The sequence below is a fragment of the Cherax quadricarinatus genome, chromosome 69 (assembly GCF_038502225.1).
Source record: "Cherax quadricarinatus isolate ZL_2023a chromosome 69, ASM3850222v1, whole genome shotgun sequence".
Taxonomy (NCBI): domain Eukaryota; kingdom Metazoa; phylum Arthropoda; class Malacostraca; order Decapoda; family Parastacidae; genus Cherax; species Cherax quadricarinatus.
Genome location: NC_091360.1, coordinates 17,771,845 through 17,799,679, shown reverse-complemented (window position 1 = coordinate 17,799,679; position 27,835 = coordinate 17,771,845). Strand labels below are relative to the sequence as shown.

General features: G+C 41.7%; 1 protein-coding gene across 5 annotated transcripts in view; it reads right to left on the bottom strand.

Moving 5' to 3' along the window:
• The window catches only part of Rs1 (Dead-box helicase Rs1), a gene marked incomplete at its 3' end in the record, with an annotated part of 126,584 nt that overhangs the window by 25,319 nt on the left and 73,430 nt on the right, over window positions 1-27,835 (bottom strand). For 3 of the 5 annotated variants that reach the window (XM_070099863.1, XM_070099862.1, XM_070099864.1), the window contains 1 exon segment: window positions 15,058-15,201. In XM_070099863.1, the coding sequence (XP_069955964.1) occupies window positions 15,058-15,201 (144 nt within the window). 5 annotated transcript variants of the gene reach the window in all.

The following is a 27,835-nucleotide window of genomic DNA, read 5'->3' as shown; positions in this document are numbered from 1 at the left end:
GTCAGCAATAGAGATAATTAGGAGGAAGGGTGGGAAACCTGTCATATGTGGCATTTTGCCAAGGAGAGGAGTTGGAAATGAATGGTTGTCCAGAGCAATTGGTATCAATTGCTGGCTGGACAAATACTGTAAGGAAAATGCGGTAACATTCATTGACAACTGGGACCTCTTCTATGGCAGAAATGACATGTATGCCAGGGATGGGGTTCACTTATCTAGGTGTGGGGTGGGAGCACTGGCCAACGCAGAGGAGGGAGCTGTTAGGTCTTTAAACTAGGAATAGTTAGTGGTATGGGTTTTGGCGGGAAAACTGTGAAGTCACAGTGTAGTAATATGAGTACTAGGAGAACTAGTAATAGGCAAAATGAGGTGGATATTGGAAAGCCAGTGGCACTAATTGACAAGGACAGTAATAGGTTTAGTGGAATAACAGAAAGGATCAGGAAGGGTAAAGAGAGAGGAGGGTCTTTAAATATTTATTACACAAATAGTCGCAGTGCTAGGAATAAGATGGACGAGTTGAGACTAGTTGCTAGTGCAGGTAACATTGATGTATTTGCCATAACTGAGACGTGGTTTAATTCAAAAAGTCGGGACATGCCTGCAGAATGTCACATTCAGGGTTTTAAATTGTTCCAAGTAGATAGAAGTGTCGGGAAGGGGGGTGGGGTGGCATTGTATGTCCGAGATCGATTGAACTGTTGCATAAAAACGGGTATTAAGTCTGAAGTAACACATACAGAGTCTGTTGGGATAGAATTTTCTGAGGGGCATGAAAAATTAATTTTAGGTGTGATATACCGTCCCCCAAATTTAGATAGGGACCAGGGGAGACTACTATGGGAGGAAATTGTTAGGGCCACAAGGCACGATAATGTAGTAATTCTAGGAGACTTTAACTTTAGTCATATTGATTGGAATTTCTTGACTGGGAATTTAGAATCATACGACTTCTTAGAAGTAGTTCAGGATTGTTTTTTGAAGCAGTTTGTGACAGAACCTACAAGGGGTAATAACCTGCTTGACTTAGTTCTGGCAAACAATGAATCCCTTGTTAATAATTTAGAAGTTTCAGAGGAACTGGGTGCTAGCGACCACAAATCAATTACATTTAGCATTGAATGGAAGTATGATAGTAGGGATAACTCAGTAACGGTCCCAGATTTTCGCTTAGCAGATTACAATGGGCTTAGAGAACACTTATCTGTTGACTGGGGTAACGAAGAGAGCTATCAATATGACAGCTTTCTGAACACCATACATGCTGCTCAAAGAACATTTATCCCTTATAAAGAAATTAGATCAAATAGAAATGACCCAAAATGGATGAATAATAGGATGAAATATCTACTAGAGCATAAGAAAGGAATTTATAGGGGTATCAAAAGAGGTGAGGGTCATCTTATGAATCAGTATATTGATATTAAGAGGGACATTAAAAAGGGGATAAGAAAAGCTAAAAGGGACTATGAAATTAAAGTTGCTAGGGATTCTAAAACTAACCCAAAAAGTTTTTTCCAGGTATATAGAACAAAAGTCAGAGATAAGATAGGTCCCCTTAAAAATAACTATGGGCATCTTACTGACGAAGAGAATGAAATGTGCTCGATTTTAAATAATTATTTTCTCTCGGTTTTTACACAGGAAGACACTAATAATATTCCAGTAATTAATTTTTATAGTGGGCCAGAAGAGGATAAATTATGTAACATCACAGTCACTAGTGAAATGGTTGTGAAGCAGATAGACCGACTGAAGCAAAATGAGTCACCGGGTCCTGATGAGGTTTTTGCAAGGGTTCTTAAGGAATGCAAAATGGAAGTCTGTGAACCATTAACTAATATTTTTAATTTATCTCTTCAAACAGGTGTAGTGTCTGATATGTGGAAGATGGCTAATGTAATTCCTATTTTTAAAACAGGGGACAAGTCGTTACCGTCAAATTACCGCCCAATAAGCCTGACCTCAATTGTAGGCAAATTACTAGAGTCAATTATAGCTGAAATTATAAGAAGCCATCTCGATAAGCATAGCTTGATTAATGATACTCAGCATGGATTCACAAGAGGCCGGTCTTGTCTAACTAATTTATTAACTTTCTTCAGTAAAGCTTTTGAGGCTGTTGACCACGATAAAGAATTTGATATCATTTACTTAGATTTTAGTAAGGCATCTGATAGAGTTCCGCACCAAAGACTGTTAAAGAAAGTAGCAGCTCATGGCATTGGGGAAAGGGTGCTCTCGTGGATCGAATCATGGCTCACAGACAGGAAGCAGTGTGTGTCCATAAATGGGGTTAAATCCGAGTGGGGTTCAGTAACAAGTGGCATTCCACAGGGATCAGTATTGGGCCCATTGTTGTTTATAATATATATCAATGATCTTGATGAAGGAATTACTAGTGATATGAGCAAATTCGCCGATGACACAAAGATAGGTAGGATAATTGATTCAAATGTAGATGTTATGGAACTTCAGGAGGATTTAGACAAACTCTATTCTTGGTCAGAAAAGTGGCAGATGCAGTTCAATGTAGATAAATGCAAGGTTCTGAAGCTCGGGAGTGTCCATAACCCTAGCACTTATAAGTTAAATAATGTAGAACTTAGCCATACAGACTGCGAAAAGGACTTGGGGGTTATGGTAAACAGCAACCTTAAACCAAGACAGCAATGCCTGAGCATACGTAATAAGGCAAATAGATTACTGGGATTTATATCAAGAAGTGTAAGCAACAGAAGTCCAGAGGTCATACTGCAGCTTTATACATCATTAGTAAGGCCTCACCTAGATTATGCAGCTCAATTCTGGTCTCCATATTACAGAATGGATATAAATTCGTTAGAAAACATTCAGCGTAGGATGACTAAATTAATACATAGCATTAGAAATCTTCCTTATGAAGAAAGATTGAAGACTCTTAAGTTACATTCACTTGTTAGACGAAGAATGAGGGGAGACCTGATCGAAGTGTATAAGTGGAAGATGGGTATTAATAAAGGGGATATTAACAAGGTCTTGAGGATATCTCTGCAAGAGAGAACCCGCAGTAATGGATTTAAATTGGATAAGTTTAGATTTAGAAAGGACATAGGAAAGTATTGGTTTGGAAATAGGGTAGTTGATGAGTGGAACAGTCTACCTAGTTGGGTTATTGAGGCTAGGGCTTTGGGTAGTTTCAAATTTAGGTTGGATAAGTACATGAGTGGGAAGGGTTGGATTTGAGTGGGACTTTCATACCAGAGCTTATTTCTTGGGTAGCATTGAAAATTGGGTTGAGCAAATGTTTTGTTAGTGGGATAAATTGTAAAGGACCTGCCTAGTATGAGCCAACAGGCCTGCTGCAGTGTTCCTCCTTTCTTATGTTCTTATGTACTTATGAGTGAATGATGGTGAAAGTTTTTCTTTTTCGGGCCACCCTGCCTTGGTGGGAATCGGCCAGTGTGATAAAATAAATAAAAATCACCTTACTCTTTTCTATGTTCACTTTCAACTTTCTACCTTTACACACACTCCCAAACTCATTCACTAACCTGTGCAATTTTTCTTTAGAATCTCTCATAAGCACAGTATCATCAGCAAAAAACAACTATGTCAATTCCCATTTTGTATTTGATTCCCCATAATTTAATCCCACCCCTCTCCTGAACACCCTAGCATTTACTTCTTTTACAACCCCATCTATAAATATATTAACCCTTTGACCGTCGCGGTCGTATATATACGTCATAGGAGATACCATGTTTGAGTATCTATACGCATAAATTCTAGCGGCTTCAAATCAAGCAGAAGAAAGCTGGTAGGCCCACATGTGAGAGAATGGTCTCCATGGTCAGTGTGCACCATATAAAAAAAATCGGGGAGCCAGTGGTGCATTGTGGGAATACCATTTCAGTCCTCCTTTTTCAGCATGTCTAGCTGTAAGAAATATGTGACTCCCCAGCAAATCTGGGACTCTTCTCTTCGCAAGTGATGCTCTAACACAGATGGAAGTGTCAGTGAAGATCAATTTCATGATTTCGAGGAGTTTGAGACCAAAAGCAATGGAGGAGGAAGAGGAGGAGGAGGAAGAGGAGGAGGAGGAAGAGGAGGAGGAGGAAGAGGAGGAGGAAGAAGAGGAGGAGGAGGAAGAAGAGAAGGAGGAAGGAAGGAAGGAGGAAGGAAGGAAGGAGGAAGAGGAAGGAAGGAGGAAGAGGAAGGAAGGAGGAAGAGGAAGGAAGGAGGAAGAGGAAGGAAGGAGGAAGAGGAAGGAAGGAGGAAGAGGAAGGAAGGAGGAAGAGGAAGGAAGGAGGAAGAGGAAGGAAGGAGGAAGAGGAAGGAAGGAGGAGGAAGGAAGGAGGAGGAAGGAGGATGGAGGAGGGAGGAGGAGGAAGGAGGGAGGAGGAGGAAGGAGGGAGGAGGAAGGAGGGAGGAGGGAGGAAGGAGGAAGGAGGAGGAAGGAGGGAGGAGGAGGAAGGAGGAGGAAGGAGGGAGGAGGAGGAAGGAGGAGGGAGGAGGAGGAAGAAGAGGAAGAGGAGGAAGAATAGGAAGAAGAGGAATAATAATAATAATACCTAATAATAATAATATGTAATAATATGTTCCCTTGAGGCATGAAAACAGTTCACCCCATGACAGTGACAAGATAAGGAGAGATAACATCTGATAAGAGCTGACCTTTGATGAGCGTAAACGAGGGTGGAGGGAGGGGAGCAGCTGTCCATCTGTCTAAGAGCCAGGAGGAGGAGGAGGAGGAGGAGAAGGAGAAGAAGGAGGAGGAGGAGAAGAAGGAGGAGGAGAAGGAGAAGGAGGAGGAGGAGAAGAAGGAGGAGGAGGAGGAGAAGAAGGAGGAGGAGAAGGAGAAGAAGGAGGAGGAGAAGGAGAAGGAGAAGAAGGAGGAGGAGAAGGAGAAGAAGGAGGAGAAGGAGAAGAAGGAGGAGGAGAAGGAGAAGGAGGAGGAGGAGAAGGAGAAGAAGGAGGAGGAGAAGGAGAAGAAGGAGGAGGAGAAGGAGAAGGAAAAGGAGAAGAAGGAGGAGGAAAAGGAGAAGAAGGAGGAGGAAAAGGAGGAGGAGGAGGAGGAGGAGGAGGAGGAAAGGAGAGGAGGAGGAGAAGGAGGAGGAGGAGGAGGAGGAGGAGGAGTAGGAGGAGGAGGAAGAGAAGGAGGAGGAGGAGGAGGAGTAGAAGGAGAAGGAGGAGGAGGAGGAGGAGGAGGTGGAGGAGGAGGAGAAGGAGGAGAAGAAGGATGAGAAGGAGGAGGAGGAGGAGGACTAGAAAGAGAAGGAGGAGGAGTAGAAGGAGAACGAGGAGGAGAAGGAGGAGGAGGAGAAGAAGGAAGAGGAGGAGAAGAAGGAAGAGGAGGAGAAGAAGGAAGAGGAGGAGAAGAAGGAAGAGGAGGAGGAGAAGGAGGAGGAGGAGGAGGAGAAGAAGGAGGAGGAGGAGGAGGAGGAGGAGGAGGAGGAGGAGGAGGAGGAGGAGGAGGAGGAGGAGGAGGAGGAGGAGGAGGAGAAGACGACGACGACGAGGAACAAACATTTGTCTGTCTGTCTATTTGTCTGTCTGCCAAGCTCCCTGTCTATCTGTCTAGCTCTGTCTCAGAGAGAGCCACAAGACTGTCATCATCACGTTTACTCACATCTTCAAGCAGAGTATAGCACTTTGTCTGGATTTTTTGGGTTATCCTAGGTAATTTACACTATGTATAGTTGTATTTATGTGTACCTGTGAGACAGAGATAGACAGACAGAGAGAAAGAGAGAGACATTGAAAGAGATAGAATGAGGGAGAAAGATAATTAGATAGAATGGAGGGGAAGCAGCATCCGACCCCATTGTTTTGACAGGCAGTAGGGGGAGTGAGTAATGAGACAATATGTCATTTTGACAGCTGCTGACTCCTGACTCAAAACAATTATAAGCCACACACTCTCACCCAAGACAAGCTTGCTGAAGGGTGATAATAGCAGTTTTATGAAAGTATCTAGTGACTTTATATGTGTATATATATTATAGAAACCAGAAGCAAGAAGGGAAGGCAGGAATGAAGGAAGGACTAGATGAAAGGAAGGAAAAAAGTAAGGAAGGACAGATGAAGGAATGTAGGAAGAGAGGTGGAATGCCCTCCAGGTAGCCTCCAGGTAGGAAAGGAATGAAGGAAATTAGGAAGGAAGGAATGATGACACACGACCATTTACCTAGGATAACTACATAACACAACTGCCTGCTAATACTTTGAAGAAAACTGCTCAGACGAGGTGTTTTGTCTTTGTACATAAAAAAAAACTTCCACAAAAATGCACACACACTGATTTTATGTGTGAGAGTGTAAAACACCACTGTGTATGACACCATGTTTTCTGTGTGAGAGTAAAACACCACTGTGTATGACACCATGTTTTCTGTGTAAGAGTGTAAAACACCACTGTGTATGACACCATGTTTTATGTGTGAGAGTGTAAAACACCACTGTGTATGACACCATGTTTTATGTGTAAGTGTGTAAAACACCACTGTGTATGACACCATGTTTCACAGAGTTCCACAAGCTGCAGAACTTCTAGGAATATATTCAGTGACTGTATATTGGTATATATATTATAGAACAATAGTAATAAACAATTTTTTGAATTGTTTGTTTTTGTAAACAAGTTTTGTAAACAATATATTGATAATTATGTTTGTGTGCTTATTGTGTTGTATACGAGTGTATATATGTACATTGCACCTTACTTTGGTCTCATAGGCCACATAAGTTATGTGAAAAAATAAAATAGTGAAAAAAACAACAAACCTTCAAATACAAGTAAACTAAAGTTTACCGGGTGAGCAACAGTCACCGCTGTTGCCATATGCAGCTCATTTTCTGCAAACTTCATGCCTCTATATCTGGGTAAGTACTGATGGGAAAAAAAAATTTTTGGGACTAAAACAATCAGAAAAATAATCTTAACATTTTCATAAGAAAAAATTATTTTTTTTTATCGAATATTTTGCGACACCAGGAGACACTTCAGGATAGGGCCTTTCAACAGTCGAAGGGTTAAACAACCATGGTGACATTACACATCCCTTTCTAAGACCTACTTTTACCGGGAAGTAGTCTCCCTCTCTTCTACACATGCTAACCTGAGCCTCACTATCCTCATAAAAACTCTTTACAGCATTTAGTAACTTACCACTTATTCCATACACTTGCAACATCTGCCACATTGCTCCCCTATCCACTCTATCATGTGCCTTTTCTAAATCCATAAATGCAATAAAAACTTCTCTACCTTTATCTAATTACTGTTCACATATATGCTTCAATGTAAAAATTTGATCTACACATCCCCTACCCACTCTAAAACCTCCTTGCTCATCCTAAATCCTACATTCTGTCTTACCTCTAATTCTTTCAACTATAACCCTACCGTACACTTTTCCTGGTATACTCAGTAAACTTATTCCTCTATAATTTTTACAATTTCTTTTGTCCCCTTAGAGGTAAGACAGAATGTAGAATTGCGGATGAGCAAGAAGGTTTTAGAGTGGGTAGGGAATGTGTAGATCAAGTGTTTACATTGAAGCATATATGTGAGCAGTATTTAGATAAAAGTAGGGAAGTTTTTACTGCATTTATGGATTTAGAAAAGGCATATGATAGAGTGGATAGGGGAGCAATGTGGCAGATGTTGCAAGTATATGGAATAGGTGGTAAGTTACTAAATGCTGTAAAGAGATTTTATGAGGATAGTGAGGCTCAGGTTAGGGTGTGTAGAAGAGAGGTAGACTATTTCCTGGTAAAAGTAGGTCTTAGACAGGGATGTGTAATGTCACCATGGTTGTTTAATATATTTATAGATGGGGCTGTAAAAGAAGTAAATGCTAGGGTGTTCAGGAGAGGGGTGGGATTAAATTATGGGGAATTAAATACAAAATGGGAAGTGACACAGTTACTTTTTACTGATGATACTGTGCTTATGGGAGATTCTAAAGAAAAACTGCAAAGGTTAGTTGACATGTCAGGGCTGAAGAGGGTCTGTTGAGGTGGTTTGGTCATTTAGAGAGAATGGATCAAAGTAGAATGACATGGAGAACATAAAAATCTCTAGGGGAAGGAAGGCGGGGTAGGGGTTGTCCTTGAAAAGGTTGGAGGGAGGGGGTAAAGGAGGTGTTGTGGGTGAGGGGTTTGGACTTCAAGCAAGCGTGCGTGAGCATGTTAGATAGCAGTGAATGGAGACAAATGGTATTTGGGACCTGATGAGCTGTTGGAGTGTGAGCAAGGTAATATTTAGTGAAGGGATTCAGGGATTATTATTATAATCAAAAAGAAGCGCTAAGCCACAAGGGCTATACAGCAGGGATTCAGGGAAACCGGTTATTTTATATAACCGGACTTGAGTCTTGGAAAAGGGAAGTACAGTGCTTACACTCTAAAGGAGGGGGTTTGAGATATTGGCAGTTTGGAGGGATATATTGTGTATTTTTATACGTATATACTTCTAAACTGTTGTATTTTGGGCACCTCTGCAAAAACAGTGATTATGTGTGAGTGAGGTGAAAGTGTTGAATGATGATGAAAGTATTTTCTTTCTTTTTGGCTCACCCTGCCTCGGTGGGAGACGGCCGGCTTGTTGAAAAAAAAAAAATCACCGAGTCTCATTAAATGTCGTATATTACGTTAATATACACATTTTTATTAATCCAGCTATGATATTTTTTTTTTCAAAATTATGTATTAAACACGATACATAACATGTAAATATGATAAATACACGCCACACTAAATGCTTACCGGGTGACCGGCAGTTGGAGATCTTACTGTATGCGGGTCGATTTCTGTCAACTTCACGCCTCCATATCTCGGTAAGTATTGATGGCCAAAAATTTTTTTTAGCTTATAAAATTTAGAAAAAAAAAAAAAAAAACTCCATCTCTTCGTAAGAAAAATATTTTTTTTTCGAATATTTTCCGACCCTGAGAACAGGGATGGGAGAGGGCTTGCTGACCCTGAAAGGGTTAACCCTTAAACTGTCCAAACGTAGATCTACGTTCACCTGTGTGGCACTCTGAATATTTTGAAAAATAAAAAATAGTTTTTTTTTGTTTTTAACCCTTTGACTGTTTTGGTCGTATATATATGTCTTACCAGCCAGTGTTTCAGACGTATATGTAGTGATACTGGTCCTGTGGGGAGCAGCAGCAGGATAATACTGCACCACCTCTTGGGGCCCTTAACAACAACAACAGTTTGGTGTGTGTCATGGGCGCCAACACATGGTGTGTGATTCTCTCCTACTATATCCATTTATCAGTGATGCAGATTACATGGTGAGTTTAAATATGTGGCCTGTAGTTATAACTTTTCTCTTGACATATGCAAGACATCACCATCCCTGTAGAAGCCATTATTAGATGTACTAGTCATTATATTTTGTTGTTGCAGAAGTACTATGAAGATTCTATGTTCAATAAAGCCTAGAGATAAGGCCTGTGTTTCTATCACAACAATTTATTGAACATAGAATCCTGGGCTACCTGGTGGTGATCCTGCGCTAGATTACATCACAACATGGAGCGTTTACTGAAACCTGAGAGGCTAGACTGTGACCCCAGCTTATCAACGGCTGCTCTGGAATGGAAGCACTGGTTTAAGACTTTCGAAAACTTCTTGGGAGCCCTTCCTAAAGAAGATCTAGATAAACTAAGTCTGCTCATCAATTTTGTGTCACCTAAGATATATGAGGCTATTTCTGAGTGTAATACCTACGAAGATGCTATCAAAACCCTCAAGTCTCAGTATATTAAACCTACAAATGAAATCTTTGCACGCAATCGCCTTGCAACTCGCCGCCAGCAGATTGATGAATCCTTAGAGGAATACTTTCAAGCACTGAAAATTTTAGGTAAGGACTGTCACTTCCAAGCAGTGACAGCTGCTCAGTATTGTGAAGAGTCCATCAGGGATGCTTTTATCAGTGGCCTGCAATCACCAATAATAAGGCAGCGTTTATTGGAGAATAAAACTCTCGACTTAGCCGCTGCCTTTGACCAGGCAAGAGCTCTAGATTCAGCCCAGAAGAATTCTGAAGTATACAGTACCACTCAGCCTTCTCGAGTGGTAAGTGCTGCAATTCCTGACCAAGACTCTTGCAATGAAGTTACTGTGGAACCTGCCTCAGTGACAGCAGCAGCAGGTACGGTGTGTTTCTTTTGTGGTTTTTCAAGACATCCACGTCCAAAGTGTCCTGCTCGTGAAGCAATGTGCCATAAATGCCACAAGAAAGGTCACTTTGCTAAAGTATGTCGTACTAATGCATCAACAAGAGCTAGTGCCTCCACACATTCCAGTGATCATGCGACTCTAGCAACAGTGACTTCTGCGGCTACTCCAAATTCACTGTCAAAGGCAGTTGTGAAAGTATTCATCAAAGGAACAGAAGTAGATGGTCTTATTGATAGTGGCAGCTCAGAGAGTTTCATCAACCTTGACTTAGTTAAACGGCTCTCCTTGACTCTACATCACTCATCAGGTACCGTTTCCATGGCATCAACATCTCTCTCTATTCAGACCTTAGGGTTTTGTAAGGTAAATCTCAGAGTTAATGGAAAGGATTATCAAGATGTACATTTAGCTATTCTGCCACAACTGTGCTCTGATGTTATCCTTGGTCAGGACTTTCAGAAGCTGCATGGTAGTGTCACCTTAACATATGGAGGTGAACTGCCTCCTCTTGTTGTCTGTGGACTTAGCACTTTAAGGGTAGACCCACCAAAGCTGTTTGCAAATCTTACCGCGGATTGCCATCCTATATCAGCTAAGTCACGCCGCTATTCTTATGAGGATCGGATGTTCATTGAGAAAGAAACTCAGAGGCTGCTGAAGGAGGGTATTATAGAACCGAGTGATTCCCCTTGGCGTGCACAGGTTGTTGTTGTTAAAGATGGTTATAGGAAACGGAGACTGGCTATCGATTACTCTGAGACAATCAACAAATTTACACTTCTTGATGGGTACCCTCTACCTCGAATTGACGATACAGTGAACAAAATTGCTCAGTACTATGTGTTTAGCACAATTGATCTACAGAGTGCCTATCATCAAGTCCCTATAAGGAATGAAGATAAACCATACACAGCGTTTCAGGCTAGTGATGGCCTGTATCAGTTTACCAGAGTCCCTTTTGGAGTCACCAATGGGGTAGCCTGCTTCCAACGAATTATGGATTCACTCATTCAGGAAGAGCAACTCATGGGAACTTACGCGTATTTAGATAATGTTACCATTTGTGGCAAGACCCAGGAGGAACATGATGCAAACCTTGATAAGTTTTTGGAAGCCGCCAAGAAGAAAAATATCAGTTACAATGAGGAAAAGTGCACTTTTTCAACTAAAAGGCTTAGCATCCTTGGTTATGTAGTGGAAGGAGGTTCAATATTCCCAGACCCTGAACGACTACGACCTCTACGGGAACTTCCAATGCCTCAAGACAAAAAGTCACTCCGAAGAACTCTTGGTCTCTTTGCTTATTACTCACAATGGATCTACAACTATTCAAGTAAAGTCCGCCCATTGAGTGCTACCACATTTCCTGTGACAAAGGAAGCAGAAGCCGCTTTCCATACTCTCAAACAGGACATTGAAAACTCAGTAGTTCAAGCCATTGATGAGTCCCTACCATTCGAAGTGGAAACGGATGCATCTGACATTGCCATTGCTGCAGTCTTATCTCAGGCAGGACGACCAGTAGCCTTCTTTTCGAGAACTTTTCAAGGATCAGAGAAATGTTATGCTGCTGTAGAAAAGGAAGCCCAGGCCATCATAGAAGCAGTTCGCCACTGGAGGCATTATTTAACTGGTAGACATTTCACCATAAGGACTGACCAACGGTCCGTGATGTATATGTTCGACAAGAAGCACAAAAGTAGGATAAAGAATGACAAGATATTACGCTGGAGGATGGAACTATCGTGTTATGACTTTGATATTCTGTACCGACCGGGTCAAGAGAACATCTCACCTGATGCATTCTCTAGGTCCCACTGTGGAGCAGCATGTCATGATTTGCAATCACTCTCAGCTCTCCACAAGGCTTTGTGTCACCCAGGAGTTACACGCCTGTACCATTTTGTCAAATCAAAGAACATGCCCTACTCAGTGGAAGATGTGCGACAAGTGATCAGAGCATGCAGAGTATGTGCAGAGTGCAAGCCAAACTTTCATCAGCCAGAGAAGACTCATCTCATAAAATCCACCCAGCCTTTCGAAAGATTGAATATAGATTTCAAAGGACCTCTACCAAGCACAAATCAGAATAGGTATTTCCTTAACATAGTAGATGAATATTCAAGGTTTCCCTTTGTATTCCCCTGTGCAAATATGGCTGCTTCAACTGTTATTAGTTGTCTTTCACAGTTGTTCTCTATTTTTGGTATGCCAGCTTATATCCATTCAGACAGGGGATCCTCGTTCATGAGTAACGAACTTCAGGAGTTTTTGGCTAGCAAAGGTATTGCCTGCAGCAGAACAACAAGCTACAACCCTCAAGGCAATGGTCAAGTGGAGCGGTTCAATGGTACTATATGGAAGGCAGTTACAATGACATTGAAGTCGCGCAATCTACCTGTTCAACACTGGCAAACTGTCCTACCTGATGCTCTTCACTCTATTAGATCACTGCTGTGCACAGCTACTAATGCAACCCCTCATGAAAGACTCCTCAACTATTCACGTCGTTCCTCTACGGGAGCCTCCGTGCCCACTTGGTTATGTCATCCTGGACCCGTTCTCCTGAAGAGTCACCGTAGGATGAACAAGACGGATCCTTTAGTGGAAGAGGTAGAGCTCCTGCAAGCTAATCCACATTACGCCCACATTCGCTACCAAAATGGTGAAGAGACTACAGTATCTACAAGACATTTAGCCCCAGTTGAAATCCCTATTAGTGTGGAATCTCAAGATACACCAATAGATGTGAAAGATGCTTCGTTTTCTCCTGGAAAGCCCCTTGAGACTACCCCTATGGAAATAGAGGATTCTGCTCCAGCAGTTAATCAAACCCCGCTGGAAAATATCGAACCTGGTGAAGAGGCTCAAGGGCTACGAAGGTCGGGACGTGTACGTCGCCCACCTAACAGTTTGGGAGATTACTGTCTCTGATATTTTAGAAGGGGGAGATTGTAGTGATACTGGTCCTGTGGGGAGCAGCAGCAGGATAATACTGCACCACCTCTTGGGGCCCTTAACAACAACAACAGTTTGGTGTGTGTCATGGGCGCCAACACATGGTGTGTGATTCTCTCCTACTATATCCATTTATCAGTGATGCAGATTACATGGTGAGTTTAAATATGTGGCCTGTAGTTATAACTTTTCTCTTGACATATGCAAGACATCACCATCCCTGTAGAAGCCATTATTAGATGTACTAGTCATTATATTTTGTTGTTGCAGAAGTACTATGAAGATTCTATGTTCAATAAAGCCTAGAGATAAGGCCTGTGTTTTTATCACAACAGTATATATACTCAATAATTCTAGCGGCTTCAAATCAAGTGGAAGAAAGCTGGTAGGTTGTGCTCCGGGTTTTCTGGTGTTTTCACGGTCGCTCTTATGTGGTAGAACTTTAATTTGTGTCATCAATCCTATACGATACATCCCTCTAGCGCCTGGAACCAATCTTGGGCGGAAAACATTATATACTGAGTCAAAAAAGGAGAATTAGTGTGCACTATCTAGCAGAGTTTACTGCCAGAGGAGAATCATAGGCCTGTGTCCCGTGTGAAAAAAATAATAATAATTGAACTTTTCGTGTCAGAGGAAAGAAAGTCTCCCTGATAACATTGAGTATACATAGTGTATAGTGTATACTACAGTGGCTCCCTAGTATATTGTTGATAAAGGCTAAAGTGTCATTTGAAAACAGGTGAATTTGTAAATGAAGTGATAAGCCTATAGAGGCTGGTGCCAGAAGTCGCCAGAAACTTACCACAGGTCAGCTGTTTTTAATAATCTTCCTGGCTTGCTAGTGTACTCGCATATAATCTAGTGATACCAGTGAATAGCAGAATACAGTGTTGTAGTAGCAACTAACCAGTATTATAATGGTACTTAGTGGAGTGGAGTGACTTTCATTAGTTTCTTTTTTCTTGAAATACCAGATGTATACTGTGAATTTCATATAACCTGTAGTTACCAGCAGTCGCAATATACACAACCAGAAGCAAATATTACTACAGAAAAAGCGTCCTTCCTCCAAAATTTCCACCAGTCAACTATAGTGATAATATAGCATTTATTGTGGTGGAGACAGAAAAAAAATAGAAAAGCTAGATACAGCGATTGATAAACAAGGGTTGAGGTCGACCGTTCGTCATTGTAGGAGCTGCCAGAAATCACCGGTTTCTTCAACACGCAAGTTATACTTTTGTATCAATCAAATCACATATTACTCGGGTAGATAATTTCCAGTAGATCCTTCATGTGTTAGCCCAAATCACCGACCAGTATGTTTTAAATAAGCGACTCACTGATCAGATCAGATCGACTGGTCCGAACCCTTGACTGGTTTCAAACGGTTTCGTTGGACAATAAAGCAGACTGTAAACGGATGGGGTTGTAGGCGCCCTTATAAACACAAACATTAAATATATATCAGGAACGTGCACGGTAAGCTGTCCAATATACAAAAACAGTTAGAAACAGAAATACAAATAGCTAGAGCTTCATTTAAGGAGGTTATTAATAGAATATTCAAGAGGTTGCTAGTAGAATTGCAGTAAATCAACCATTCAAATCATTATGAAGCTGTGTGTAGTCTGTGGTCAGTCAAACAAACGGGCTTCCACATGGATAAATTGTCATTTGTGTGGAAATTGGTGTCACGCCCTTTGTGCAGATATCCAAGAACTAGCTACAAGCAGTGTTAAAACAGGGAAATGTTTTTGGGTATGCCCAAATGAGATAAATCTGTGGACTAAAATCACAAGGGAATTAAAAGATGACAACATCAAAGCTGCTTTCATAGACAACCTGGAAGCTTTCTACAACAGATGGGAACATAAAAAGTCTGGGCTGAATGGTACTGCCCTTGATACTGGCCATGTAGTCAGAAACTGTAAGGCTGGAGATGAAGTCCTGGTAGTCAGTAAATGTGGGGCTGATAGTGCTGTCCTGGGAGACAGTAATGGTGAAGCTGGAGGTGCTGTCCTGGGAGACAGTAATGGTGAAGCTGGAGATGCTGTCCTGGGAGACAGAAATGGTGAAGCTGGAGATTTTGTCCAGGTAGTGGAGAACTATACGCAGGAAGGAATACATATAAATGACCTCATAGGGGACAGGAGCCATAGTAGGGAAACAAGTGTAGTCAAAGATAAGATAAAACCAATATTGCAAACTAGAAATACCGCAGGAAATAGCAAACAAGAGGACTCCACTAGCAATAGTGAGGATATATTACCAAAAACAACTGGTGGGAGCTCCATTGTTGGTGCTAGGGAGGATAGAAGTAAGACAGGGAAACATGCACCAACAGGGAATACAGTCACAGAAACCCAAGGCAAACGGAAACCAAGCCTGTGCACATACTATGCACTTGGTATCTGCTTGCATGGGAAATCTGGAAAAACAGATGGGACGTGCAACTATGACCACCCTAGAAAATGCCATGCCCATATGACAACAGGAAAATGCAAACTCCCTTCCTGTAAGCTTTTTCACCCTGAACTGTGTACCTCTTCAGTACAGGAAAGACTGTGCTATAACTTAAATTGCCAGGCATACCATCTAAAGGGGACAAAAAGATACAAAACATCCAGGCCATGGGAAAACCTGGGTAGCCACAGCCACTCAAGAGGGAGAGGTTTTTTAGTGCCAGGAAGGAAAAAAAACTGGCAGGAAATGGCAGAAATCGTACACCAAATCCAGTCATTCCTGGAGTGGAACCACAGTCGATGGCCTCCACTCCAAACCAACAGATACAGATACTAATGCCGGAAAAAAAATCCCCCCCAGTACCAACAATACCACCAGTCCAATAACATTCTTCTTTGCAAATATACAGGGTCTAAAGCCAGCAACAAACAACAAAATACCTTTCATCCGTGGACTGCTTGCAGAGGCAAAGGCAATGTTCGCGGCTTTCACTGAGACCCACATAAAGGATCACTTGGACAACGAAATATGGATCCCAAGTTACAACCTATACAGATGTGACAGAGTGAACAGGCAAAAGGGGGGGGGGGGGGTTGGCCTGTACATTGCAGAGTCACTTGTTTGCACAGAACTGCATAATGCCTCAAATGATGTAGTGGAAGTTTTAGCAGTAAAGGTCGAGAACCAAAACCTAGTCATTGTGGTAGTCTACAAGCCTCCGGATGCAACATCCCAGCAATTCCAGGAACAGCTGTTAAAAGTTGACCACTGTCTGGAAAATCTTCCAGCTCCTGCACCCAACATCTTGCTCCTGGGGGATTTCAACTTAAGGCACCTAAAATGGAGGAATATAGCAAATAATATTGTTGCAGTAATAACACCAGGAGGCAGCTCTGATGAAAACTCACACTCACACGAGCTTTTAAATCTCTGCACAAAATTCAATTTAAACCAGCAAATAATAGAGCCTACTAGACTGGAGAATACACTAGACCTCATATTCACTAACAATGATGATCTGATAAGAAATGTCACCATATCAAAAACAATATACTCAGATCACAACATAATTGAGGTTCAGACATGTATGCGTGGAGCCCCAGACCGACATAATGAGACTAGTCACGAGGGAGCATTCACCAAATTCAACTTCAATAACAAAAACATAAAGTGGGACCAAGTAAACCAATTCCTAACCGATATAAGCTGGGAAGATATACTAAGCAACACATACCCCAACTTATGCCTAGAACAGATTAACTCGGTGGCACTCGATGTTTGCACAAGGCTTATTCCTCTAAGAAAAAGGAGGAGTAGATGTAAAATAGAAAGAGACAGGCGCTCCCTTTACAGGCGACGGAAAAGAATAACAGAGCGGCTAAAAGAGGTCAATATATCTGAAATGCGTAGGGAGACACTGGTCAGAGAAATAGCAAGCATCGAACTTAAGCTAAAAGAATCCTTTAGGAGTCAGGAATCGCGGGAAGAACTAAAAGCCATAAAAGAAATCGAAAGAAACCCAAAGTATTTCTTCTCCTATGCCAAATCAAAATCGAGAACAACGTCCAGTATTGGGCCCCTACTTAAACAAGATGGGTCCTACACAGATGACAGCAAGGAAATGAGTGAGCTACTCAAGTCCCAATATGACTCAGTTTTTAGCAAGCCGCTAACCAGACTGAGAGTCGAAGATCAAAATGAATTTTTTATGAGAGAGCCACAAAATTTGATTAACACAAGCCTATCCGATGTTATCCTGATGCCAAATGACTTCGAACAGGCGATAAATGACATGCCCATGCACTCTGCCCCAGGGCCAGACTCATGGAACTCTGTGTTCATCAAGAACTGCAAAAAGCCCCTATCACGAGCCTTTTCCATCCTATGGAGAGGGAGCATGGACACGGGGGTCGTCCCACAGTTACTAAAAACAACAGACATAGCCCCACTCCACAAAGGGGGCAGTAAAGCAACAGCAAAGAACTACAGACCAATAGCACTAACATCCCATATCATAAAAATCTTTGAAAGGGTCCTAAGAAGCAAGATCACCACCCATCTAGAAACCCATCAGTTACACAACCCAGGGCAACATGGGTTTAGAACAGGTCGCTCCTGTTTGTCTCAACTATTGGATCACTACGACAAGGTCCTAAATGCACTAGAAGACAAAAAGAATGCAGATGTAATATATACAGACTTTGCAAAAGCCTTCGACAAGTGTGACCATGGCGTAATAGCGCACAAAATGCGTGCTAAAGGAATAACAGGAAAAGTCGGTCGATGGATCTATAAATTCCTCACTAACAGAACACAGAGAGTAGTCGTCAACAGAGTAAAGTCCGAGGCAGCTACGGTGAAAAGCTCTGTTCCACAAGGCACAGTACTCGCTCCCATCTTGTTCCTCATCCTCATATCCGACATAGACAAGGATGTCAGCCACAGCACTGTGTCTTCCTTTGCAGATGACACCCGAATCTGCATGACAGTGTCTTCCATTGCAGACACTGCAAAGCTCCAGGCGGACATCAACCAAATCTTTCAGTGGGCTGCAGAAAACAATATGAAGTTCAACGATGAGAAATTTCAATTACTCAGATATGGTAAACATGAGGAAATTAAATCTTCATGAGAGTACAAAACAAATTCTGGCCACAAAATAGAGCGAAACACCAACGTCAAAGACCTGGGAGTGATCATGTTGGAGGATATCACCTTCAAGGACCATAACATTGTATCAATCGCATCTGCTAGAAAAATGACAGGATGGATAATGAGAACCTTCAAAACTAGAGAGGCCAAGCCCATGATGACACTCTTCAGGTCACTTGTTCTATCTAGGCTGGAATATTGCTGCACACTAACAGCACCTTTCAAGGCAGGTGAAATTGCCGACCTAGAAAATGTACAGAGAACTTTCACGGCGCGCATAACGGAGATAAAACACCTCAATTACTGGGAGCGCTTGAGGTTCCTAAACCTGTATTCCCTGGAACGCAGGAGGGAGAGATACATGATTATATACACCTGGAAAATTCTAGAGGGACTAGTACCGAACTTGCACACGAAAATCACTCACTACGAAAGCAAAAGACTTGGCAGACGATGCACCATCCCCCCAATGAAAAGCAGGGGTGTCACTAGCACGTTAAGAGACCATACAATAAGTGTCAGGGGCCCGAGACTGTTCAACTGCCTCCCAGCACACATAAGGGGGATTACCAACAGACCCCTGGCAGTCTTCAAGCTGGCACTGGACAAGCACCTAAAGTCAGTTCCTGATCAGCCGGGCTGTGGCTCGTACGTTGGTTTGCGTGCAGCCAGCAGCAACAGCCTGGTTGATCAGGCTCTGATCCACCAGGAGGCCTGGTCACAGACCGGGCCGCGGGGGCGTTGACCCCCGGAACTCTCTCCAGGTAAACTCCAGGCCCACATGTGAGAGAATGGGTCTTTGTGGTCAGTGTGCACAACATAAAAAAAATCCTACAGCACACAGTGCATAATGAGAAAAAAAAAAACTCTGATCGTTTTTTTGGATTAAAACGCCGACTTTGAGGTGTATTTTCGTATAGTATTTATCAATGTATTTGTGTTTTCATGGTCTTAGGTGATAAAATGGAAAACATATTGCAGAAATAGTGATGATTTTCATTACTTTGACGATGAAAACGACCTTGAAACTGAGCTCAAAGTAGCAGAAATGTTTGATTTTTACCAATGTTTAGGAGTAAGCAAACCACACCAAACGTCCAATACACGTCAGTTGGGGAGTCTAATATTCTTTCACTAGTGCACTGATATTATTTATACCATTTTTACAATAATGCAGTAGTCTGCATAACAGTAAATTTTGTAATTTTTTGTATGAATAAAAAATCAAAATAGAAAGCAATAATAATATAAGAGGGGCCTAGAGATGTGACTAATGAACAGAGGATATGTTATTTTAGTGCCGAGAATGTCTACCTTGTTTATTCTGGACCCTATTTTGAAATTGGCATCTTTTTTAGTTTGTGTGAAATTGGCCAAATTGCCAATTTCTGACCACAATATTGGGTAGTCCAAATTGGTAAATGGGAGGTTTCTTGTACTCAGCTGATAGATAAAATGGAGTTCTAAAGAAATAGCTATGAGTTTGGTCAACTGGAACAACGGAATTGGCTGAAAATAGGGCTCAAAGTCGGCGAAATCGCCGATGCACATATGTCGCCGAGACCGCTAACTTTGTGGGAGCGTAATTCCATGAGTTTTCGACCCAATTTCGAACTTTTGGTGTCATTACCATCGGGAAAAGATTCTCTGTCATTTCATAAGAAAAAATAATTTTTTTTTTTCAAAAATTTAGCGACATAGACTGACAGTTTCAGAAAGGGGCCTGAAACAGTCAAAAGGTTAAATAAAAGAGGGCAATTTTCTGTGTGGTATAAGACCATAAAAAAAAAAAAAAAAAAAAAAAAATTGAGGACCAGTACTTACCAAGATATAAGACCGCAAAGTTGGCTCCGGATGCTTACCTGACAGCAACATCCAGTCCTGCCGCTTGCAGTTTTGCCAATTTACCTTTTTTCCTCATTTTTAGTTTAATTTATATAATTTTTATGTTCTGATAATTACAATTTATAATAGTTCTCGTGACTTTATAGCCAATCTGTTCTGACACTAATATTATGTATTGAAATAGTACTCAAATAGGAACAATCACACTGACAGGTGAACATTTTCACCTGCCTTGGTGACTGACTATTGTCTAGAAATATATACAAAGTATTTATAGGTCCCAGCAATGTTTTAGACACGCTGGAGTATGAAACTCCTTGAATAATGGTGTTATGACAAGGGTCAGATAAGTGACAGCCAGTGACATTTTATGAATGTGCACTGCTGGAGGGTACCTTGCCTTTACATGTATATGTTTTTACTCTTACACACAAACATGTCTTTGTACAGTGGAACTATCATGTGGGAGTTCGACACGTGGATTAGGTAAGAAATACTCACGTAGGCTGGTAGTACGTATAATTACAGATAAGGTGAGTTGCGCCCTTACAGCCGTGACCTGCCTCCTTGCTCACTCTCGTATAACTGACTGACTGCCTGGCCGCCCACAGTACCCATATGTGAGAGGGTCTTTGAATAATGCCAGGTCAGCACAATATGAATAGACAGTGACTCAGGCAGAGACGGTTGGTCGTGAGTCAACTGGCACAGTGGTTACTGGTAACTGGTTACTACTACTGAGAGCTCGGCGACGCTAACGTATGTCGTCCCGACATACAACTAATACAAACTAGAGATGGCAGGTATACGGCTTGGACTGATTCTATACAATATTAAAGTACACAACAATTAAACATTATAACATACATAAGTAGAACATTGGAATGGAAGCTTACATAACTGAAACTGCAATGCAATACAAGGTATAATATAGCACAACTTAAAACTCAACAAATGAACACTGAACTCAACGTTGAGATTACAAGTGATAAAAAAAAATTTTGATCGATCGATCTGTATTCATGTGATCTACGGATTCTGAGGGAAGAATATATACAAAGAAAGAGTGTTTAACAGAAAGGCAGATTCGGTGCACTCAAATCTAGACTGTTAACTCTCAGAATGCGGAGAGAACATGAACACAAAAAAAAATTCTTGAATACTATAAGTTGATACTGTAATTATTCATCTATACAGGTTATTTACATTTAACCCCAACTCTGCTAGGGTGAGATTGACATATGCAGAATGGGTGTCATCTCTGGGAGGATCAAACTCTGTAGCATTGGCTAACTCATGCTGTATTTGAGGCAAATCTGAATTGGAAGTTACAAATGATACTTGAGGATTTCTCAATACCTGTCGTGTACGTAGGGAATAACGACATTCAGGTTGATCGTCTGACTGAGTATCAGAGGAAGAGAGTACAGGATCAGGAGGATTGTCAGAGTCTGTCACATTAGTCTGGGTTGGAACATCATTATCATCACATACTAACTTCATATGATCTAAATGCGATTCTTTATACTGACCAGTACTAATCTCTCTAACCTTATACTTATTACCAGTGAAATGTTCAACTACTCGATAAGGACCAACAAACTTTTGATCAAGCTTTGGCATTGCAGACGTTTTGTTAAAGTTAATCAGCATAACTCTCGAACCTACTTTGATTTTGGATGGCTTTGCTCGAGTGTTTGCGACTCTTGTAAATTCAGCTGTTGATTTATGAAGTGTTTCACGGATTCTTCTAAAAACACTTTGAGCTAAGCTGGTACGAGTTGCTATGAAATCATCAGGGTTGTAATTTGGTTTCGGATTAGAATATAACAACTCATAAGGCAAACGTTTATCTACACCATACAATGCATAATGTGGAGTGTCACCTATAGAAACATTGTAAGCAGAATTTATAGCACACTGCCCATCAGGTATAACTTCATCCCAAGTTTCACTGTTGGGATTGATAGTGGCTCTCAAGACATCAAGTACTTTCTTATTGGTTCGTTCCGCTAACCCATTGCTGGCAGGATGATGAGGAACAATGGTGGATTTAGAGATCTTGTACAAGGTACACAAATTTTCAAGAATCTCATTACAGAATTCACCTCCATTATCTGTTACTAGTGACTTAGGGGTGGTATGCCTGCAGATAATGCGTTCTTTAAACGCTTTAGCTACTGTCTCGGCAGTCTTGTCTGCAATAGGAACTAACTCACAATATCTGGTGAAATGGTCTACCATAACACACAGATGTTTGTTACCTTGGAGGGAACATTGGAAATTAGTTAACAAATCTAGCGCAACTCTTTCCCACGGTTCGCTAGTAGTTGGATATACTTGGATTGGATTAGGGCCATTAGCATTGCCTTTATGTTGCATGCAGACACTACATTTCTTAACATACTCAGAAATATCAGTTGCCATACGAGGCCAAAAGTATTTCAATCTGGCTTGTTTTACTGAACGATCCATACCAGGGTGTGCAACACCTGGTACATCGTGAACTAGCTGTAAGGCTACATTCACTAGTGACTGTGGAATTACTAACTGGTATACTCTTCTGCTAGGAGTACCCAACTCGGCTGTTCGATACAGTAATTCTTGGTTCATGACAAAGTCACTGATGGGTGCTGGTGGCTTCACAGTCAGAATAAGATCTTCCTGGAGCAGGAATCGAATCACACCAGACCACATGGGATCTGTTCGTTGAGCATTCTTTACATCTTCAGCACTAAATGGAGGGTCTGCAGTTACTATACTAACATGTCGCGATAAGGCATCTGCGACTACATTTGACTTGCCAGGTAAATGCTCAAAGGTGGGATTGAACTCTTGGATAGTCAAGGTCCATCTGGCTAACCTTCCAGTAGGTTGTTTGTTCTGGAATAAGGGTATCAGTGGAGCATGGTCTGTCAAGACATGAACAGAGTACTGATAAATAATGTCTCGGAAGTGCTTTAAAGACCATACTATTGCTAAAGCTTCTTGCTCAGTTACTGTATAATTACGTTCAGCCTTCGTAAGGACTCGGCTAGCAAATGCAACTGCGTTGTACTTGCCATCGGTCTTCTGAGCTAGTACGGCACCTATGCCAATTGAACTAGCATCAGTTGTCAGATAGAAGGGCTTAGAAAAATCTGGAAATTTCAAAATTGGAGCAGATGTTAGCTTTTCTTTTAGAGTTTGGAATGCTCTTTCTTGACGGAAGGTCCAAACAAAAGGAGCATCTTTCTTAAGCAACTCAGTTAGAGGAGCAGCTATGGAAGAAAAATTGGCAATGAAAGATCTATAAAAACCTGCTAAGCCCACAAAGGATCTTACGGCATCAGCAGTTTTGGGAGTTGGAAAATTTAGTACTGCAGTTACTTTACTTTGGTCAGTCGTAACCCCTCTAGGAGTGACTACGTGACCAAGAAACTTAATTTCTGATCTGAAAAATTGACATTTAGACAGTTTGATCTTTAAATTGGCTTCTTCAAGCTTACCAAGTACTACATCAAGTCTTTTCAAGTGTGTATCCACGTCTTTAGACATGACGATTACGTCATCTAAGTACACCATAAGTGCATTACCTATGAGACCTCTAAAGATATTAGTCATGAGCCTTGAGAACGTGATAGGGGAAGATCGTAATCCAAACGCCATACGGAGGAAGTGATAATGACCTGTAGGAGTGGAGAATGCAGTTAGCTCTTGGCTGTCCTCGTGAAGAGGGACTTGCCAAAACCCTTGTAACAAATCCAGGGTTGAAAAGACTTTGTTATCTCCGATATTACGTAAAAGATCACCCAGTACAGGGAGTGGAAAGCGATCTGGAATGGTTTTCGCGTTTAACTTCCTAAAGTCAATCACTGGGCGCCAAGTACCATCCTTCTTAGGTACTAGTATCAAGGGTGCATTCCAAGGGGAATTGCTAGGCGCAATAACTCCATCATCAAGCATTTGATTGATCAATTCTTCTGCGACAGCAACTTGTGAATGAGGCATTCTGTACGCAGGTATGTAGATAGGTCTAGTACCAGGTTCAAGTGGAATACGATGGGACAATAAGTTCGTTATACCCATCTTCTCACCTGGTAAAGCAATGGCTTTACGACGTTTGTTCAACAGAGTCAACAAACGCTTGACTTCATCTGGGAAGTCAGTGGGAGCTAAGTCTTTCTCCTCAACTGGTGGAACAGATTGATCCAGTGAAGTGGATGAGGTCTCCCCGGCAGAAATAGCACCGACTCACTGGTCAGGTGACAACTCATCCTCTACCTGAACAGGGTAAGGATAATGAACAAGGTCAACAAGATTGGTAGTTCCTATTGCAGACAAGACTGCCGAGACAGTAGCTAAAGCGTTTAAAGAACGCTTTAGCTACTGTCTCGGCAGTCTTGTCTGCAATAGGAACTAACTCACAATATCTGGTGAAATGGTCTACCATAACACACAGATGTTTGTTACCTTGGAGGGAACATTGGAAATTAGTTAACAAATCTAGCGCAACTCTTTCCCACGGTTCGCTAGTAGTTGGATATACTTGGATTGGATTAGGGCCATTAGCATTGCCTTTATGTTGCATGCAGACACTACATTTCTTAACATACTCAGAAATATCAGTTGCCATACGAGGCCAAAAGTATTTCAATCTGGCTTGTTTTACTGAACGATCCATACCAGGGTGTGCAACACCTGGTACATCGTGAACTAGCTGTAAGGCTACATTCACTAGTGACTGTGGAATTACTAACTGGTTACTACTACTGAGAGAACCTCAAAAATCGAACGTATCACATATCGAACGTTTCGAAAATAGGACCAATTTTTCGGACAAACTGTGTCCCTATTATCGAACGCGCCCCTATTTTCGGACAGCCGGGTACGGGACCTGTCTGCCACCTGCTCTGTCCACGTCCCTGCGCAGGCGCTGTGAGCAGTCTAGCTTTGTTTATGCTTGAGTGAACACTAACCTGCACTCTCATTCACGCATTTTATGATTATTTCGTCATGTTTAGTGCTTGTGGGACTGTGAAATAAGCTGCCATGGGCCCAAAGAAACTTGCTAGTGTATCCCTGTGGTAAAGAAAGTGAGAAACACCATAGACGTGAAGAAGGAAATAATACAGAAGTATGAGAGTGGTGTGAGACTTGTTGAGCTTGCCAGGATGTATGGGAAAAACAAGTTGACCATCGGTTCTATCCTGTCAAAGAAAGAACAAATCAAGGAAGCTGATGTTGCGAAAGGTGTTAATATAGGGAGTGGATGAGGTGCCTTCTTCAAAGATTAAGGAGATTTGTGCCAAGTGGAATGATGTCCAAATGTTTGTGCAGAAGTACCACCCTGAGCAAGCTGAAACAAGCCATCTCTGCAACAAGTTCACTGACAGAACCATGCCCCATTTTAGGGAAATGTTAAAGGGGTGCCAGAAACAGAGGACTGTGGACAGTTATTTTGTGAGACAGGGGTCCAGTGACTCTCAAGCTGGCCCTAGTGATATTAAAAGACAGAGAAGGGAAGTAACCCCAGAGAGGGCTTTACCTGAAGTCCTCATGGAGTGGGATTCTCCTTCCAAACACTAACCCCAACTCCCTCTCTCCTCCTCCCTATCTTCCAGATGCCATCACCAATCTTCAATAAAGGTAAGTAAAAATGTTATTTTATATGTATTACTATACAACAGACCCCTGGTAGTCTTCAAGCTGGCACTGGAGAAGCACATAAAGTCGGTTCCTGACCAGCCGAGCTGTGGCTCGTACGTTGGTTTGCGTGCAGCCAGCAGCAACAGCCTGGTTGATCAGGCTCTGATCCACCAGGAGGCCTGGTCACAGACCGGGCCGTGGGGGCGTTGACCCCCAGAACTCTCTCCAGGTAAATTCCAGGTATACATAATTAAAAACTATAGTATTTGTTGTATGTAAAACTGTAATTAATCTCTATAAAATGCATTTTTTGTGTGAATATTTTTGGGCATCTGGAACGGATTAAACGGATTAATTGTATTTCCATTATTTCTTATGGGAAATATTGCTTCGAATTTCAGACTTTTCGAATTTAGAACTAGCTCCTGGAACGGATTAAGTTTGAATTTTGAGGTTCCACTGTATGTCTGTCTGTCAGTCTATCTGTACATCTATCTGTCTGTCTGTATCTATCTGTACATCTATCTGTCTGTCTGTATCTATCTGTACATTTATCTGTCTGTCTACCTAGCTCTGCTTATCTGTCTGTCTAGTTCAGCTTATCTGTCTTTCTGTCTTCTGTGTGTGCCTGGAGTATAATATGAAACTCCTTGAAGAACGGTGTTATGACAAGCATCAGATAACAAGTGACATTTGATGAATGTGCACTGCTGGAGGGGGGAACCTTGCCTTTATATGTTTTTGCTCTTGCACACAAACATGTCTCTGTATGTCTGTCAGTCTATCTGTCTGCCTGTCTATCTTTCTGTCTAGCTCAGTCTAGTTCTGCTTGTCTGTCTTTCTATCTGCCTGTGTGTGTCTGTTTTTCCATCTGTTTGTCTCTGTCTCAGGGAGTGGCTGGTAAACCTATTGGTTTGTGGTTTATGGGCCGCTCCCAGATTGCTGAGCAAGTGCCACTTGTGTCACGTTTATTAATGTCTTATATCTACAAACACTGCAGAGCACTTGGCCTGGAATTTTTGGGTTATCCTAGGTAATTTACATTATGTATAATAACTGTATTTATCCTAGGTAGTAGGTTCGTAGATAGCAACTGCCCAGGGAGGTACTACCATCCTGCCAAGTGAGTGCCTATAATTGTTTTACACAATGGTAGGATTGCTGGTGTCTTTTTTTTTTCTGTCCCATACACATGCAAGATTTCAGGTACATCTTGATTCTTCTACTTACACTGAGGCCACACTACACATACATGTACAAGCATATATATACACACCCCTCTGGGTTTTCTTTCTAGTTCTTGTTCTTGTTTATTTCCTCTTACCTCCATGGGGAAGTGGAACAGAATTCTTCCTCCGTAAGCCATGCGTGTTGTAAGAGGCGATTAAAATGCTGGGAGCAAGAGGCTAGTAACCCCTTCTCCTGTATATATTACTAAATGTGAAAGGAGAAACTTTCGTTTTTCCTTTTGGGCCACCCCGCCTCGGTGGGATACGGCCTGTGTGTTGAAAGAAGAACTGTATTTATGAGTACATGTGAGAGATAGAGATATAGACAGAGATACAGATAGTGATAGAGACAGATAGATACAGAAATGCCAGCCAGCTGAATACATAAGAACGTAAGAAAGAAGGAACACTGCAGAAGGCCTATTGGCCCATGTCAACCCCCTCCAGCTTAAACCAATAACCCACCTAGTCAGGTCACATACACTGAAAGAAGGAGCACAGCATCTGACCTAGTAGCACAAGCTAGTCAGGTCCAACTCACACCCACTCATGCATTTATCTAACCTATTTTTACTTTCCTCTTAAAATGTGAGTGTTAATATGACATAATATCAGTGAATCACTGGAGTTTGCCATGCTATTTGCTCTAGCTGGCACTCAATTGAACTGGTGCTCCCACAAGGTACTAAATGGTCCCCGATTTTTTTCATAGTGCGCACAATGAGTGCACAGACCCATTCTTTCATGTCTAGGCAATACACAAATAACCCGCACATAAAAGACAGAAGCTTACGACGACGTTTCGGTCTGACTTGGACCATTGACAAAGTCACACTAACAGAGGTGGAGCAGGACGGCTATATATAGGCAGG